Source organism: Acomys minous, assembly GCF_964271855.1.
Source record: "Acomys minous genome assembly, chromosome: 1".
Lineage (NCBI taxonomy): Eukaryota > Metazoa > Chordata > Mammalia > Rodentia > Muridae > Acomys > Acomys minous.
In genome coordinates this window covers 186,707,882-186,727,080 of record NC_140483.1, presented here as the reverse complement: position 1 = coordinate 186,727,080, position 19,199 = coordinate 186,707,882, and the positions used below count along the sequence as shown (strand labels likewise).

At 42.3% G+C, this 19,199-nt stretch overlaps 1 protein-coding gene across 2 annotated transcripts in view; it reads right to left on the bottom strand.

The window, feature by feature from the left end:
* Positions 1-19,199, bottom strand: part of PATJ (PATJ crumbs cell polarity complex component) — a 324,218-nt gene that overhangs the window by 228,384 nt on the left and 76,635 nt on the right. For both annotated transcript variants that reach the window (XM_084769227.1, XM_084769228.1), the window contains exon 17: positions 14,604-14,735. In XM_084769227.1, coding sequence (XP_084625353.1) covers positions 14,604-14,735 — 132 coding nt within the window. The remainder of the gene's footprint in view (positions 1-14,603; positions 14,736-19,199) is intronic.

The window sequence follows — 19,199 nt, the reverse complement described above, 5'->3', positions numbered from 1 at the left end:
GCATGTAATATTAAGCTATAATTACACTGATATTTTCAAGTAGAGGGAGCTATTGTACAGGAAGAGAGCAATGGGACTCGGCAAAGCCTGTGTGTGTCCATATTGTTGCAGCAATATGGAAGAGTTGTCCACTTCAACCCCAGCAACCATGAATCACAGCATGCTTTCACTTTGAAATATGAAGCCATTACATTTTAAGTTTGACACACTAATAAATAAGCTACACAATTATGTCCTTCATTTAGGATGTCAGTTTTAGATAAAAGGCTTTTTTATTGGGAGGGGAGGGAAACTACATGAAATACACAGAAGGAAGCTGGCATTGCTTCCTATTAATGATCACTAAATAGTAAAATATACCAAAAGTTAATAATTTCTTTAAGTTTTTTGTGACTGCTCACTCAATACCATCTCACAGAACACTGAGCCGGAAACTTGGTGAAGTGAATGAGCTCCAGCTGAAGCTGACAGAAGCAGCTTTTAAGACGATTATCATTATATGAGGACGTTTCACTCTCGTTTCATTGAGAAATAATGAAAATAGCCCTGCTGTGGAAAGATTACGAATTTCATTTATTACAGAAAAGTCTTATTTGCTCATTTACACAAAGCATAGTCTTTTTTTTTTTCTTCACAAAAACTAGTGTCAGGCACACTTGCCTATTACTAAAATGTATTCAGGGCTGGTGTCCTCGTTATTCAAACGTCTTATCCCTCTGCCTGGCAGCCAGAACCCAAAGATCGCTTCTTTGTGGCTTATAGAAAGAAAAATTAAGCATGTGTACACACCACCGGGAGCCTTCCACCATGTCTAATTGCCACTGTCTGAGGATGATGTTTCTGACTGTGTGGCTTCCCACATCCTATGCTGAGCAAGTGATTTCTACATGGCCATCAAGGCAACAGCTGTTCTTGCCTACTGGGTGGCTGTTTTGTAAGGCTCTGCACCATGGAAAGTACTCAAACCCATTCTGACCCATGCTGCTTCTCACTAGGCACGCCTACTTCCTGAAAACATAGTATCATGCACATGGTATATCAAACAAGATGGTAAAGATGTTTCTCAAGATTGCCACTGAACCTTGGAGCCCAGCAACCACATCTTTAATGGTTTCACCAGATTTTATAAGCTTTCACCCTAGCGTGTGGGTGTGGATATGTGCATGCTTGTGGTTGCGCGCACGCACACGCGCCCGCACACACACAAGCGTGCGCGCACACACAAGCGCGCGCGCACACACACAAGCGCACGCACACACACAAGCGCATGCATGCGCACGCACACACACACACACACAAGCGCACACGCGCGCCCGCACACATACAAGCGCACGCACACGCGCGCGCGCGCACACACACACACACACACGCACGCACGCACACACCACAGCACCAGAGGACAATCTGCTGGAGCCAGTTCTCTCCTCCTCACGTCACCGTGCTTAGCAGTGTGTGCCTTTACCCACTGATCCATCTTGACACTAGCATATTTTCCAATCTCTCATGTTTCCCCTTTTGATAAAGAAAACCACAAGACATTGTTAGAGTGAACATCCAACAGAGAGCACTAAAGGCAGGCGGATTGTAGAGCGTGAGAAACACTTGCCAGCTGCCTTGGGAAGAAAGCGTCTCCTCTTTATTCAAGAGCTTGTGCTATCACACCTTCCACAGCACGTATCCCAGATGTCTGTTTAAAGTCAACCATTTATGGAAAGGATGTTTCATGAGAGGGTTAAGTTTTTTAAAGGACAGGATCCTCTAATCAACCAGGAACAGCAAGTGTCCAGGGTACACCACACGGAGCCAGCAGAGCTTGTCCCACACTCACTGCTCAGCCACAGCGCTCACGAGCCAGACACGTCTCACAAGCCAGTCACGCAATCTGACTGAAGAAAGAGCACCTGGAAAATGTCAGAACTCTTGAACTGATGCGAAGTTTCATTGTTATAAACACTGGATTCTGCAGTGATTAACCAGAGGAGATCCAACCTAACACCAGACTCCTCCCTACAGCCCTCAGCGGTAGCAGCCGAGCATGCAGTGGCCCTTTCTCCCTTGCACTGAGATGTGTATTTCACAAGTCAACCTACTACCTTCCATCTCCTCTCTCAAGCCCTCCCTCTCTACCACCCCCTGCCTTGTTTAGCCTCACACTACCTCTTGCCCAGGTAAATGTCACAATCTGACACAATGCCTGCAGTCTCTAATCTCGTCCTCATCCGCCCAGTTTCTACAGAGATCATAGAAAGTTTAAATAAATAAATAAAAATGTATGTAAGAGCCCAATCAGGAAGGACAAGACTGAACCAATGTCTTCTGCACTTGTGAACGAACTCAAAGTAGCTGAGGCTGCCTGCAGGAGACGAGGCCAGCCAACATTCTAGCAAAGGCAAGGATGGCACACACAGCTCCCACTAACATCAGAAGAACTACTGACTGCTGATGACTTCTGGGAGTGGTAGAGGTCATTTTCTCTAAGGGTGAGGCCTGCAGTGATGGTCCCACACTCTTAGTACATGGACAGCACAAAGTGGACTCATAGGTCATTAAAGGAGAAAGGAAACTGAGGTAGTAGGGATGTAGGAAGGATCTGGGAAGAGTTAGGGGTAAGGTTGTGTGGGTGAATATGATCAAAACACAGTGTACAACATTCTCAAAGAATTAATAAAGTTATGTTTAAAAATAAAACAAAACCCAAAAATATAACAGAAATATGATCACAACCCCTCCTGTGCTCAAAATACTGTGATGATGCCACTGTCTTTAGGATTAAGTCCTAATTCTTTAGCTTTTATGCAGAGAAATGCCTGTGGGTCTGCAGTTCTGTCCCATCTGTGTCCACAAGCCTGATCCTTTGTACCACATCTTATCACAACACAGGACTACTAAAATTTGTGACACTGTACAAAATGTTCTTTTTGCCAGAAATATTGTCCCTGGTCCCTCCCACTCATTCACATCTTTGCCAAGGTTTCCTCCAGCAGGACACTCTCCCAGTTTCCCGGAGACTCTTGTATTTAGTGAGGTCAATTTCAGCACTCCTCATATTTCCACACTATCTCATACTATATTCATTTCCAAACTATATAAATATATATGCTAATATATATCCCCATGCTATAGAGTCATTTAGGGGCCCCAGTTAAATGTACCTAGAGAATTTTGTATAATTATATGATTTCTATAATTTTACTATAATCATTACAACTATCTTATTAAGAACAAAACAATCTACAGAGTGAGTTCCAGGACAGGCAGGGTTACACTGAGTATGTCTACTTATGCGCTGCTTTTCTCCTACGGGGCCACTATGATGTCTGCAGCACACAAGGCACTATCAGACTAGTGGACAATAAACACAGCCAGGGCAAGCCACCACCATACATAAATAATCACCACGACTGTCCATATTTTCCCAGTTCTTACAGCATCTCACTGGTCCTCAAAACACAGTGAAGTGGATACCATTACTACATGCACTTCCCGAATGAGAAAATGGAAAGACTTCAAAGCACAAAGTTGCCAAATGACAGATTCAGAGTTTAAAGCAGTTAAGTTCCAGCGTATGCAACTCAGCTACTAAACGTCTTCTCTGCCTGACGTAAACTTGCTACTAAGTGAAGAGGCTGAAGGAACACAGACCTGGAGGAGATACAGCATCACCTTTCAGTGTGCAGCTGAACCCTTCACGCGCCATACTTGGTTGTTAGGAGTTTATACTTCTAGACCTGGATAATGACACAGCAGACAGCACAGAAAAATGCATGTGTCCAGACAGCACAGCAAGATGCGTGTCTCCAGACAGCACAGCAAGATGCGTGTCTCCAGACAGCACCACCCAGGCACTGCTTTGCCAAAGTTTAATTTACATTTAGCTTCTCAAGAATGCAATCATCTGGCGAGCCTAAGAACACACTTAGAGCATAGAAGTGAACACATGACAGTCATTATGTCCAAATGGACGGGACTCCAAGTTTCTGAATGGCCTATAAAATGTATTATATGGACTTCATTGTTCATCCCAGAGATCAAAGGACCAGATTCCATGAAAACTAAAGTAGAGCACAGCGTATCATCTGGGGCATGGAGAAGGCTCCCCCAAAACACAGCTTTTGTCAGTGACAGACATGAACAAGATGTGCAGAGCCCCAAGCTTGCTCCAAAATCTAGGCGAGAGCTACAACAAAGTAGCCCTAGTAAGACTGGCAGAGACCATGAAGCAGGTGCCGCACAAGGAGGACACAGCGTCGGTAAGAAAACCAGCCAGTTGAATGACTTTGGGAAGAACCCTTTGTCGAAAATAACAGGAACAGGCTGAAGAGGTGGCTCAGAGGTTAAGAGCACTGGCTGCTCTTCCAGAGGTCCTGAGTTCAATTCCCAGCGACCACATGGTGGCTCACAACCATCTATAATGTGATCTAATGTGCACTGTATACATAATAAATAAATAAATTTTAAAAAAAGAAAAGAACAGGAAAATGGGTGAGCATCTCCACGTTCATAGCTCTGTCCCCAAAAAGGAAATGGAAAACCGAAGTGCAACAACTTATTCATGGTCAAAATTTAAAAAGGCTTCTGTGGGTTTATTTATTTATTTAATCTACTCTGTATCAATATACTCAAACACTGACAGGTCAGAGATTCAAAACCACACAGCAGGAGTGTATCAGGAGGTAGACCCTCATTTATTTCAGTTAGACATTTGTCCACAGGGTTCTTTACGTTTGACAATATTTTGAGGTGTGTTTGTCATTTCATATGTGTGAGTGTTTTGCCTGAATGTATGTCTGCACCATGCGTGTGCCTGGAGACTACGGAAGACAGAAGAGGGCATCAGACCCCCTAGAACTCGAGTCATAGATGGCTGTGAGCCCTCATGTGGGTCCTAGGACATGAACCTGAGTCCTCTCCAACAGCAGCATTCTTAAATGTCGAGCAATCTCTCCAGCCCTTCTGATAGTATTTTAATTGTATTTTATTTGTATTCATTTTAGTGTATGTAAATGTACCCACGTGTATATGCAGTTACATGCCACATCATGCATGTGGAGGTCAGAAAACAACTTGCAGGACAAGGAGAAGTCATTTTTTCATGGAGGAGGCTGCTGGCAATTGTCATGCTTCCGTGGGTAGCTCCATACCATGAGCATGGACAGTGCAGTATCACTGTAATCAATGAGTTATCAAAGATGAAAAACACAACTGATACAGGAGAAGGACATGCTGAGAGTGTCCCCTGAAGCAGTGCTGAGTGTTAACATTCAAGATACATTGTAAACACGGATGAAATTGCCAAAGAATAAACTGATCAGTATCTTTTACTAAATGGGCCAGCGAGATGGCTAAGCAGGTTTTGCCACCAAGCCTAATGACTTGAATTCAATCTCCAGGACTCACCTGGTGGAAGTAAAAGTTGTCCTCTGACCTAAACATAGACACACAAACACAGACACAGACACACACACAGTGGCATGCATATATGTGCAGGTACACACAGAGAAAAACATACAAATATAGACCATACATACAAAGATGAATGAATGAATAAGCAGATAAAATTTAAAAGACTTGCACACCCCAAAAAAGTACCTTAGGTAGTATTAAAATTAACTAGGCAAGCTCTGGTTTAAAAGAAAGAGATGTAATCAGCTATGTCAACGAAACTTCTTCTGATAAGCATTTACTTTTAGGAATGAAAAGTAAATGCTTGTGAGTGTAAGATAATGAGTAAATGGTTATAACGAGTAATGAGCGAACATGTTCTCTGACTCTAACCTCATGTGTAACTATTTTATAATACAGCGAGGTACTTACACTAGTCAAACCAATTACCACCACGTTCCAGGTGCGTGTCCACAAAACACCTTTGACCTACTCAAGACGGATGAGCTGGCGGGGTTTCTAGTTCCTTGTGCCTTCCTGCTGCCTGAACTCCCTTAGGTCTTGGGAACAGATTTTTCTATCCATTACACACAGAACAAGGCAGCTGCTGAACAGCAGAGCAAGCACAGTTAAAGATCAGCCGACAAGAAGTGGGCAGAGAAACTTGCTAAAAACCCAAATGGTTAAGTAAGCACAGCTTTGGCTATAAAACCCAGCACCTCCAACACGCTGGGTCAGCACCCCACCCCCAGCCTAAAGGGCTAATCAACATTATTCCCACAGGAATAATTGTGTGCGGTTGCTTGTTAAAGAGGAGGGCTTTCTCTTAGCTCCTTTCTCTTTTCTCAGAAATTTTCCTTGGACATTAATATGCCCTTTAGTTGCTTCATCTTTTGAAACTTATTTCATATAGTAATTATTCATACATCCATGGTGGTCCATCACTCCTTGAGCAGAACTTTTGCTGGTTACATGGGGTGGGGGGAGGAGGCAAATAAAATTAAAGCAAGGCAATATTCCTCATCTAAAAGCCCTGTCACCCGACTGACATGCCTGGGGTCTGGCAGGCAGGGTGCTGAAGCACAAGGAAAAACACACTGCTGAAATGTGGGTACACTCAACAGTACCGAGTCATGAAATGTGGGTACACTTAACAGTACTGAGCCATGAAATGTGGGTACACTCAACAGTACCGAGCCATGAAATGTGGGTACACTTGACAGTACTGAGCCATGAAATGTGGGTACACTTAGCAATACCGAGCCATGTATTTTTGAAGTGTAGAAAGTGAAGTTACTATAAATAAGAAATATCCTAGTATCTTCAGGGGGGAAACACAGTTAATTAAAAGTGGTTATGATGCATGGAAAGTACAGACATGTAAACCCTTCTTTAAAACCTCTCAAGAAGAGCATCCGAGCCTATGCTGGCTTAGAGAGACCTGTTTCCAGTTCCCACTTAGGGCCACTGACATCTCCATGTAATTCCAGCCCCACCCAAAGGGTCCAATTTTCATTTTGTGAGTAGCAGCAAAATGTTCACAAATCAATAAACAGACACACTCACATACACAATAAAAAAACATTTACTAATGGCTAAAGCAAACCTCTCAAATATTAATTTTGGAATTAATTTTACTTTCCTAAGCTAGTTAATTTTGATTTAAACGCAATTTTTTTTAAAACGTTGTTTTCTCTGAGACTGGCGTTTCTCGTCTCAAATAGAGAACAGCAGAGACTTTGGAGTTTTCAAAGCATAAGCTGAGATCTTGCACACACCGCACGCAGGCTCCCACTGCTGCCCTGGCTACTGTGAAGTTAGGAAGACCTGAGGAGATACCCATTTCTACAAAGGTACGCCTTCACCCCAAATGAGCACATGCCATCTGAGCACATGAACCCAAGCCATCTGGGCTAGTGTTTGCTCAACCATTCGTCAGACCTGAGTCACATCACAAGAAAATTTAGAGTTGGTCTGTGGTCCCTGGATAGGCAGCTTGGATCCCAGCAACACACAAAAGTAGCTTCCGACGGCATGGCATCCTGGCCCTCGTTCTCTGTGGGCCGGCAAGTACCACAGTACATAGGACATAGGATGCTCCTCCTTCTACAGTTTGCTTTTAAGCCTTGACAGGCCAGTGATATACAGCACACAATGCACTTAATAAAGACTTTTAAACTAAACAGTAAAAAGACCAAGGAGTTACACTGGGCACCTCAAAGTCAACCATACATGTTTTATGCTCTGGTAACAGAAAACATCACATCTCTGAAGAGCTTAGGCCAGGTAGGAGGAACAAATGCCTGTGAGACCATGATCTGAATGTTTCTCTGGGAAGATAAACTAGAAATGCCTCCTCTCTTTCAGCTGACCCTTAAGTAGAGAGAGAGAGAAAAAAAAAAAAAATCAGGGTTGTTTCCACCTAAAAGCAGGACATTCACCCATCCTGACACAGACCAGAGAACTCAGCTGCATGGCAGCACCCTAATTTAGAGCTCAAGTTTTGATTAAGAAGATCCAGATTGGTGGAAGAATTAGAAATAGACTGATGGTGCTGATATCAGAGTGAATATTAATACTCTACCAGCCTAGCTACAAACGACAATAAATTACTGCCATAATTAAAGCTGAAACAAAATTGATAGTTATATATTGCTATCACTTAGTCTTCCCACATTATGGAAGACCATTAACTTCATGACTTACACACCTGCTTGTATTTTCCAGGAGAACCATCTGGATAAAGAAATGACTCCACATAAGACGTCAATGTGATTCATCTAAAGACATGTGTCCCAAAATGGTGTTCCAGCAATTTGGTAAAACTGCATCAAAACTGGAAATGCACACACGTCTTTGATTAGCACACTCTCTTCTAGAAATCTGTCACTAGCTGAACTGCCACAGTTTTACAAAGGATATGGCAACAATCCACTACAGTATCATTTAGTCATTTAGTCTATACCACGTGGGTACAAGAGGCTAGCTGGATAAATTATTGTCTATCAACAATAATGTATTATGCAGTCATTAAAAAGAGCTAGGCAGCTCTATAAATACTAAAGTGAAAGAAGATGTAATTGGTTACAAAAAGCAAAGTACTTAAGGTATGCATGATATATCTCACTTATATGTCAAAATGCAAAATTTATGTAACAAAAAACCCTATTATTTATATAATCCTGTGTTTATAAAATACATCTTGGCGGAAAGACATGAAATACAATGGATCTTCCTGGAAGAGCTTTGAGTGTCACAAAAGGTCTGGGTGTACTTTTGAATATATGCCATGTGCATATATTACTACCTTTAAAAACACTGTAATATGCTCAAAAATCCAAAGAATTTTACGTTATAAATGAAAGTCATATAGCCCTTCCTTTAAGTTTTTATACAGTCTTTATAAAGAGAGCTTGTGGGCTGGGGCTGAGCACGGTGGTGAGCAGTCTGCCTGGCACACTTAACGACTCTGCACTGCAAAATAAAAAGAACAACGAATTCTCTGAGTTAAGAGCTAAAACTGGGCAAAATTCCTCACAGATCCAAAGGCAAATGGTCCAGGCTCAGCAGCAGCTTCTGCTCACGCTGTTCTGTTTTCACAACTCATTGCATGAAACCTGTTTCCTCAGAAAGAACTATTTGCACTTGCTGTTTAAGGTCATCATCTGCCTATGGCCTTTCACAGGCTTGCAGGAGGACCAACCATGTTCACATGTGACTCGGCTGTTGAACAGTACTACCTGCCTATGGCCTTCCAAACAGGCTTACAGTAGGACGGACAGTCCTCACATGTGACTCAGCTCTCACTGAGACAAACGCAGTCTTTCAAAAATACCTGCTTTGGCAAAGATTGAGTTATTCAGGAGGGGAGGAAAATGAAGAATAGGATGCAGGTTGAGGGAGAATTATTGGTTAATAAATTTCCCCTTCTAAATCACTGAAATTTAAAAGTACCAAGGATGGCAACGTCATGGCTAATGTCAAACATTTTCAGTGAATTATAATCATGAGGGGTTATTCAAAGTTCAGCATAAATCAAAACACCAGGAAATATCCACTTGCTCAGTTTAATTTATAGGGTCAACTGAAGGTAAAATCCATATAGTTCAATCTTTGCAAGCTTTTTGGTAGGAATCAGAAGTTAGAGACTCTCAGACTACCAACGTGCTTGACTAAGAATGTTAACACCTAAGAACAGGCTTTCAAACGAGCTGTCACTCTCTTCTGAAGCAGTAAACACTTCTTACACAGTGCTTGTGGACACACTGCATTAACTAACTCCTAACATTTACTAAATTTTCATATAGCACTAAAAGGAGAACACTATCTAGCAGCTTGCCCTTTAAACATTTTTTTCCAATTAGAAAAACAAAAAGACTCACTATAATCCATTTACTATAAGGATGTCCTATTTAAAAAATCTGCACAAAAATCTTCATAAAGAAATAACATCATATTATAATTAAAAGCAATGGATGTCAGTCCAATTGCTTGGGTTCAAATTTCACTTCTACCATATGCCTATTGCATGACCTTGGACTTAAAATCTAATTTATCTGTCCCTCAGTTTCCTTACTTGTTAAATGGGATTACATGGTTCTTGTGAGAAATATATAAGCTAATATATGTAAAACAAGTAAAATGGTGCCTAACACAAAATTTAATAATTGGCACCTACTACTGCTATATTTGTGTTAATGCTGATACTAACGAGTATTAATAATATTTCATGAAATAATATTCAAAGGAGTGGGGTGAAATAACATAAAAAAAGGAGAGAAACAAAGCTGAGACTACTAAAGTCCAATACAGAACCCTCACTTACAGACTCATCAAGATACTATGAAGACCTGCAGCCAGAGCTGGAAGATGGCTCAGTGAGCAGACATGCCGGCTGTGCAAGTCTGGGCTAAGATGCCAGGATGTAGCTCAGTGAGCAGACATGCTGGCTGTACAAGCCTGGGCTAAGGTCCATGCCAGGATGGAGTAGACAGGAAAGGACAGAATCTACTCCACAAAGTTTTCCTCTGGTCTCCACACAAGCACCTGCACGTCTAGGAACATGCTTGCATCTGCATGTGTGTGTGCGTGCACACACACACATACATACTCCACATACTAACGATGATGATGATGATGATGAAGAATTTCAAACTTATACTCAAAGTTCCCAGGTGCTATGATGCTTTGAAGAACAACTGATCACCTAGCAGCAATGCACTACCTATCTCTACCACCCAGCCTTCCTAGACATGGATGTCCACATGCTAAATACACAGGACAGGATATGAGCCAACCTCTGTGGGGCACAGACTTGACCTCTGCTCAAACACAAAAAAACAAAACCTTTATCCTAAAATCTAACCTGTATAACATTTACTGTTTTCTCTGTTTCCTGTCCAAATATAGTATAAACTTTATGGACTGAGCTCCCACATCTGCTCTCTGGCCATATGTCTGCCCTCTAGGACTTCGTGTCGGACTCAGCTCCTTCATCTCAGAGCAGGCAACCTTGCTTTGTTAGGCTGGTCAACTCCCATCAGTCTGGACAGCCCTGAGGCGGCCCCACCCCTCACTCCACAGAGCAGTTCAAGGTCCTTTGTTGTCCACTCACAGGATCCTAAAGCTTACCTAGGTTTACGTAAAAATTAAACTTCTGAGCACTAATTTGCAGGGTAACTCACACGTGGCTCCCTGGGAGTTGGATGCATGATATAATATGACTGATTTCGTGATGAGCTTCAAACTCCATCAAAGGTATCTACTTATTAAATTTCCTAATCTAACTGTATCGCTGAAGTGTATACAGTTTAAACACTGCAGTGTGGTACTACATTGAAGGACGGTTTCAATAGCTGTGTGCTGACTTTCTAAACTGAATGAAGTGTAACAATGCTCACACTTCCGTGATTTTCTTTCCCTTACACACAAATTCATAATCCATATGACTTTTTCATGTGACATCACAATCCCTGTCCTTGAGAAGTTACATCAAAGAGACAGATGTACACAGTTTTCAGTTCTTAGGGCACAGAAAATTCATTGATCAGAAAAACAGTTAACTGAAAGTAATACTGAAAAGTGGAAGTGCAAGCTCTGTGCTGCTAGTGCAGGCCTTTACCATGAGGACACCATGCCCTGTTCCTATGACTAGCAGTCTGGCTACAGTGTTCCCACAGTCCTACTTACTGTAGATATATAAACCTAGGAGGGCAGGAATCTGCTTTGGTCCTATCCAGCCACCTAATAAACTTACATAAAACACATCAAATATGAATATCACCAGGAATGTGACCTTTCATGATGTCTGCTACACCTCTACTGAGTTTTGCAAAAACTATTTTTCAACTGCAGAATTTTTTATCTGATTACAAGGGTCATGCAATTAAATAAATTAATGAGCTTACCACAAATCAAATACTAAACTGCATTTCCCTATCATCTGAACACTTTGTTAGGAAATGTTTTTTTTACACCCTGACAAATGTTACAAATGTACTGTGCACAACTGTGACAGCACTTAACATTTGACTGAGGGAAAATTCCCAGCATACATGCGGGTGTTTACCTTCCAAAGCTGGGCTATAAAAGAAGATGAGCAACCCCACTTATCTGAATTAAAATAACATTTAGGAAATTAAGATGTTTTCTACCAGTTCTCCAAAAAACACAAAGGCAAAATAATTCTCTGGTACTATTTTTTTTTTCAGCAGAATTACATCATACAACCTGAATGGAAATCAACTTCTATTCATGCAGACTGTGAGGAGGATACAGGAAAACAAAACAAAACAAAGAAAAAAAATGTACACTTTTATAAATTTTAATATTCCAAAGAAAACAACAGAATCCAGAACTGAAACCCTGAGAACAAAATGAGGAAACAGTCCACACTGGAACAACTGTTTTTAAAGTACAAATCTCAGAATTGTTAGAGATTTCCTGCCAACTAGGAATAAAACTGAGAGGCTAACAAGTGTTTCTTTCTTTCAGAACTCTATTAAGCTCAGAAAGAATTTTCTGCTTTAAGATGTGTAACCCTTAAAACATGAAGTCTGGGCTAAAAGTGTAGCTCTGGGCTTGACTGTTGCTCAGGATGTAGAAACTCTGCCTTTGACACCCCTAGCAGTGAAAACAGACCAATCAGTAACTATTTAAACCCTGCAGTTGGTCTAAGAAGTTAATTATAAAACATATTTATCAATTAACTTTGAAAATACACAGAGATCTCTAAAATAATGGAAAGGTAGCTGAACATCAAGATCATATTTTAAAAGTGTTTACAAATTAAGCCTCCTCATCAAAGTAGTTAATAAATTCTCATTGACATTTGTTCATTTAATTCCAGTGAGTTTTGGCTGGTCTAAATTTTATTGAGTCTTTTATTAGCTACATATTAGGGGCTGGGTGACACTTCTACAGTACAAAGGGAACTAAGAGTTCTTACCAGAATCTCACAATTGACACTTCCTGATGACATTACTTCCCAAAACGCTCATCTCCTATCAACAACTTATAATTCAATAATATCTTAAAAGGAAATTCTAAAAGCAGAGGCCTATCTGGCATGGAATATGCCAGCAAAAATGATATGATCTATTTCAGTAATTTAAAATCAGTCGTTTAAATCTTACTCAATGTTAAAGTATTTTTCTTGTACTGTATTCTCTATCACATCATTATATTACACAATGATTTCAGAGGCTGGAGAGACGCCTTAGCAGTTAAAGAGCATTTGAGGTTCTTGTAAAGAACCCAAGTTTCCTTCCCAGCACCCAATGGCACCTCCTCACTGTCTGTAACCCCAGCTCCGTGGGATCCAATGCCCTCTTCTGACCAGAACATACACTGTGCACACAGATCGTGCAGGCAAGACATTTATAACTATAAAATATGTTTTAAGAATCAGATTCATGGTAGCATGCTGGCTCAGTGAGTGAAGGCACCAGCTGCCACGTCAGACTGCCTGAGCTTCCTCTCCAGGGCCTATGTAGCAGAAGAGAGAGAGCTGATGCCCACACGTTGCCCTCTGACCTCCATGTGGGTGTATGGAGGCATGCGCATGGACCCATACTCACACAGCTAAATTAATGAATGAGTGGATGAATGAATAAATACAATATTTACACCTGGCTTTATGTAATTTTGCATCCTGTATGCTTTGACAGAGTACATATTGCTTTGTTTACACTGTGATTGGGTCACACTAGTTTTAAGGTGTGCACCTTAGCAGTAAAGAGATCTGCTGTCAACAGCTTTAATTCTTCCCAATAATCAGCAGCCCCACAGTGGGACAGGAGGGGCTAAGCTGCTGTAAAGAGCAGGTGCCCTGCTATGCGCTCCATGCTCCCAACCCCACATCAGCAACCTTACTCTAGCTAGAACTGGAGTCACAATAAATATTTAACTACAAAAGTGTTATGCGTCTATCAGCAGATAGTTTCACCAAGAATATTTGTGCTGCAGTTCATTAAGACTGACATGTAAACAAGACCATAAAAGCCGTCACATGGCAGGAAGGACAGAACACACGAGTGAGGGTGCCGCTAATGTGCACACATGACAGGAAGGCAGAACACACGAGTGAGGGTGCCGCTAATGTGCACACATGACAGGAAGGACAGAACACACGAGTGAGGGTGCCGCTAATGTGCACACATGACAGGAAGGCAGAACACACGAGTGAGGGTGCCGCTAATGTGCACAGGGTTCTTTCTTTCACTTTTGATTTAGGAGACAGAGTCTCATTACATAAACCACACTGGCACTGAAGTCCAAACTGGATTTGCATTCCTCCCACCTCAGCTTCCCAGAGCTTCTTTTTGAAATTTATTGTGAAAATGGTAGCGGTTATATAACTTACACCTACACATACACTAGAAGCAACCTAGGTGAATAAATGTATATGCTTCATGGCACATGAAATATGTTTCAATAAGGTTGCTGTAGGCCCATTTTTTTTAAAAGTTCACCAAGTTCTAGTCTCTAAAAGCATCGACTTTTGTCATTCCCGCCAGCTGTTCCATCGCAGCATTCATGAACAGCTCCTAGTTTTAAAGAAAGTGACTGAGAGTGTAACTGAAAGCCCCCTTCTGTGGGATTCACTCTGCTGCAGTGTGGTGAGTGCTTTAACAGTTACTAGTTCATCTAACCCCCGGCATAGAGCAACACCCGACCAGAGCTACGCCATCAGCCAAACCCCTCTTGGCAGGTTCCTATACCTGATAATCCAAAATGCTGAATCCCAAGCCTCTGCAGCCTTTCACCAGCTCCACAGTCCTGACTTCAGGAGACCACAGGGCTAATTCTCCATCATCGTCATCCTCAATGCTGACATCTACGCTGCGGTCAACCTGAAAGAACAAAGCAGTTGAGTGTGGAAACCACTGTCCTTTCTCTTCTAAAAAGAACTCAGTTCCTTTTCACACTGGGAAGTCTCTTTGGCATGCGTAGTTAGTTTTTGATCTTTTTAAAGGGGGCATGCACTGGGTACTCACAACCAAAGATCAAAGCTTCATGAAACATCAGGCATTCAGAACTGCAGATCTTTCACACAATTTTCAAATGGTTTCATTGAGAGTATTAACACTGACCTCTTATACTTCAATGAGTTCTGTCATCCCATTAGAAGCATAAAAGGAAAAATAGGTAATTTAAGTAAAAATGTAAACTTCATGCAAAGTAGAGGCACACAGATGTTTTAAAAGCCATACTGTAATTATAACACACAGAGAAACCATTCCTACAGCCTCCCAGAAGACTTCAGGGAGTTTTACTAGAAGATCACAGGAGGAAGGAGGAGAAGGGAGAGGAGGAGGCAATGCTGGGCAGGAGAGCTGTGGCTGCACTCGCATCAGCCGCCTCCAGCTCCGTGACACTGTGTAGTTCTTCAAGTAGAAACAGGGAGCATGTGGTGCTAGACAGTGAGTTAGCACAGGCCCCGCACACAGGCTCTGTCAGTTCCCGTCCCTGGCGTCCCCCTCTTCTGGACTCTCTGTCCTTCCAGAAGCCCAATGAAGCTAAAAGAGACACATCTACTATATGGGGCATTTATAGCTGTGTATGGTTTTGCTCTCTGCTTAATGTCTCCATAAATACCTTGTCCTTCCACAGACTAAGAACAATTTAGTTTTTTGAAGAAGGGTCTTACTCTGTAGTTCAGGCTAGCATAGAATTCATTATGTAGCCCAGGCTTGCCTCAAATTCACAACAATCCTGTCTTAGACTCCTGAGTTTGGGGATTTACTGGCATGAACCTCATATGTAGCTAAATAAAGCAGACTTCTTAAAATCTTGGATAATCTCAGTAAATAAAATGAAAATGTATCATATCTACAAGCAGTACTGAGTAACTGGTTTAAGAAAATTTACTTAATAGTATCGACAGGAGGGGGCTATATAATGGGCTCAAAATTAGAATTGGCTCAGATCTCAAACTACTGTTGGATAGATGTAGAACACTGAATATCCACACTGGACAAAACCTAAACACAGAAACAATTTCTTGATTCTTGACTGACCAAACCTGAGGTAAGGGAATATTCTCCATTGATAATCACCACGTAGTTTAGTTTGATGTAAGGAACTACGTTTTTATAATTGAAAAAAATTATTACAGTATGTGTGGGTGCACCACTCTGGCACACGTGTGGAGGTTAAAGGATTATAGTATGTATGGGTGTACCACTCTGGCATACGTGTGGAGGTCAAAGGATTATAGTATGTGTGCATGCACCGCTCTGGCATACGTGTGGAGGTCAAAGGATTATAGTATGTGTGCATGCACCGCTCTGGCATACGTGTGGAGGTCAAAGGATTATAGTATGTGTGCATGCACCGCTCTGGCATACGTGTGGAGGTCAAAGGATTATAGTATGTGTGCATGTGTGTGGGGGTTAGGGTTTGGAGGTTAAAGGACAACTCAAGGAGCCAGATGTCTCCTTCTACTGGTTCTGGGATTAACACCTGCTGAGCCATCTCACATACCTAGAAAGGGATATTTTAAAAAAGAAAATACTTCCACCTTCCAATAAAATGTTCCAAGGCTAATATGATTGGTGTACTATTGGTGTACTCACTGATCAATAATTAGAATTGTTGCTATGCCACCAAACCAGACAGTTTAACAACATAAAAGGGCAGGAGAGATGTGTCAGCAGTCAAGAGCACTTGCTGGTCTTTCAGAAGACCCACGTTTGGTTCCTACCACCTACACTGGGAGCATACAGCGGCCTGTGACTCTAGCACCAATGGATCTAACACCCTCTTTTGACCTCAAAGAGCACACACTCAGCATACACTCAAGAAGTCACTCAAATGTACACATAAATAAAAAACATTTTTAAAAGAAAGAATATAAGATATATCAGGATAAGTGGGAAAAAAAGAGAAAAATTGAAAATGAGCCAAAATTTTAAGAGATTACATATACCCACAAAGAACAAACTTATAGAAATGTCATGGCATCCCAGGTGCATGTTCTGCACCGACCTGGACTATATCACTGACACATCAATTCTGCACAACCCCTGCCTTTACAGAACAGAAAGCAGTCAGCCGACAGGCAGCAGTGCTGAGTCCGGCATGCTTCAGGCTGTTGTTCACCACTGTGCAGGATATGGACGGAAGTGCAGAGTCAGCAAGCGGGGCTAAAGGTGTATTTATCAAACTCCACAGGGAAGCCACCACACATACTTCAGTTTACTAAGAACAACAAAAGTTACACAGTATGGCATGAGTCCCCTCCTTGAAATCTGCATTGTTTTGTTTTGAGACTGGCCTTACTCTCTAGAGTTCCTGGATGGCTTGGAACTTGATGTGTAGGCCAGGCTGGCCATGAATTCACAGAGTTCTCTGCCTGTTTCTACCTCCCAAGTACTGATATTAAAGGCATATGACACCTCAGTTCTTTTTTTCTTTTACATTAAAAACAGGTACCAGAAGCCAAGTGGTGGTGACTCACGCCTGTAATCCCAGCACTCAAGAGGCAGAGGCCAGCCTGGTCTACAGGTTGAGTTCCAGGAAAGCTAGAGCTATGCTACACACACACACACACACACACACACACACACACATGCACACACACACACACACACACATACACACACACTGTCTTGGAGAAAAACAAACAACAAGAACAACAAAAATCAGGCATCAGTCAGGCATACAGGCACACATTTACAATGTCAGCACTGGCAAGACACCGACAGGACTGTGAGTTCAACTCAAAGACAGACTAGGGCTAAAATCCAAGCCTAAGCTAACCTGGGCTATATAGTGAACCTTGTCTGAAGAAGAGGAAAAGCTGTCAATCAAGAATCTTAAGTTCTTCATATATGTATAGTACAGAATAAAGGCAACGTGATATCATAGAAAAGTTTAAGAAATGACCTATGCCCAAAAAGGGTTGACAACCTTCTTAGAAAATCAAGGTTTACCCACACTATAAGATCTATATCACAGCACGAAACTGTAAGTCAGCTATGCACTTTCTGATGATTTAGGATATCAGACACCTTAAATGGTTGTTTGGAGGCATCAGAACATTAGTCACCATTGGCATTCATGGGGCTCCCGATCTATAGGTGCAATGCTAAGAGCTTGGCACATGTTACTGTATTTCCTTCTGACATGCGCTTCTGAGGACTCTAAGTCCTGTAAGCAGTACCATTTGTCTTAGTTATTTCTTTAACACCTTGCTAAGACACCATAACCCAGGCAACTTCTAAAAGAATGAGTTTACTTGAGGCTTAAAATTCTAGAATGTGAATCCATGACCATCATGGCAGGGAAAACCAAGCATGGCACTGAGGCAGTAGCTGAGAGCTTACATTTTGATCCACAAACATGAGACAGAGGGAAGGAGGGAAGGAGGGAGGGAGGGAGAGAGAGAGGGAAGGAAGGAGGGAGGGAGAAGAGCTGGCAATGATGTGGGCTTCTGAAATCTCTATGGCTGCGCTAGTGACCCACCTCCTTCCACAAGGCCACACCCCCTAATCCTTCCCAAACAGTTCTACCAACTGTGGACCAAGCATTCAAACACATAAGCCTATTGGGATCATTCTGACTCAAGCCACACAGCATTCCTCACAACAGGAATACAGATCAGTGTCGTCTGCCCAAAGACACACAAATACAAAGTATGCAGGAAGGGTTCTTCTTCTTCAAAGAAGGACTCACTTGAATTGTAAGTCAAAGCACGGGTAGGTAAAATAAAAGGCCCTGCGCTATGCTGTCTGGAAAGGAGGGAAGAAGAATAAAGGTGAGGCTGAAGCAGGCCCTGAGCCTTTCATGGGTAGCACAGCAGAACTGATCCTGATGTGGAGTCTGCAGGTGAGCTTGCCCTGAAGGTGTGAGCATGAGGGAACTGGCCCTTCCTCTTGTCCGCTCTGGGGAGTTTTAAAGAGAGAGATCCCCTCCCCTCCCCTCCCTTTGGCCTCATGAGAACAGAACTGGCCTGCCTTCACCTGCTACATCACTCAGGAGAACAGGCCCTGGACCTCACCAGAGGAGCATGTGTAGAGCTAACTCAGAATGCGGGCCTTTCAGATGAGTTTGCATGAACACAGGAGACCCAACCCTGACTCTGGTCTGCTGAAGGGTGACCATCTTCCCCTCCCTTATCTCTGGCCATCTATGGCAAGCAGGAGAGCTGGCCCTGGAGTCGTGAGAGTGGGAGAACTGGCCATGTCTATTACTGGTTACAACACTTGGGAGAGCAGACCCTGCACCTCACCTGGGCAGCAGGGTAGAGCTGGCCCTGGCTTCAGGGGTTGCTGTTGAGCTGGCCCCAAGGGTGTGAGAATGGGAGAGCTGGT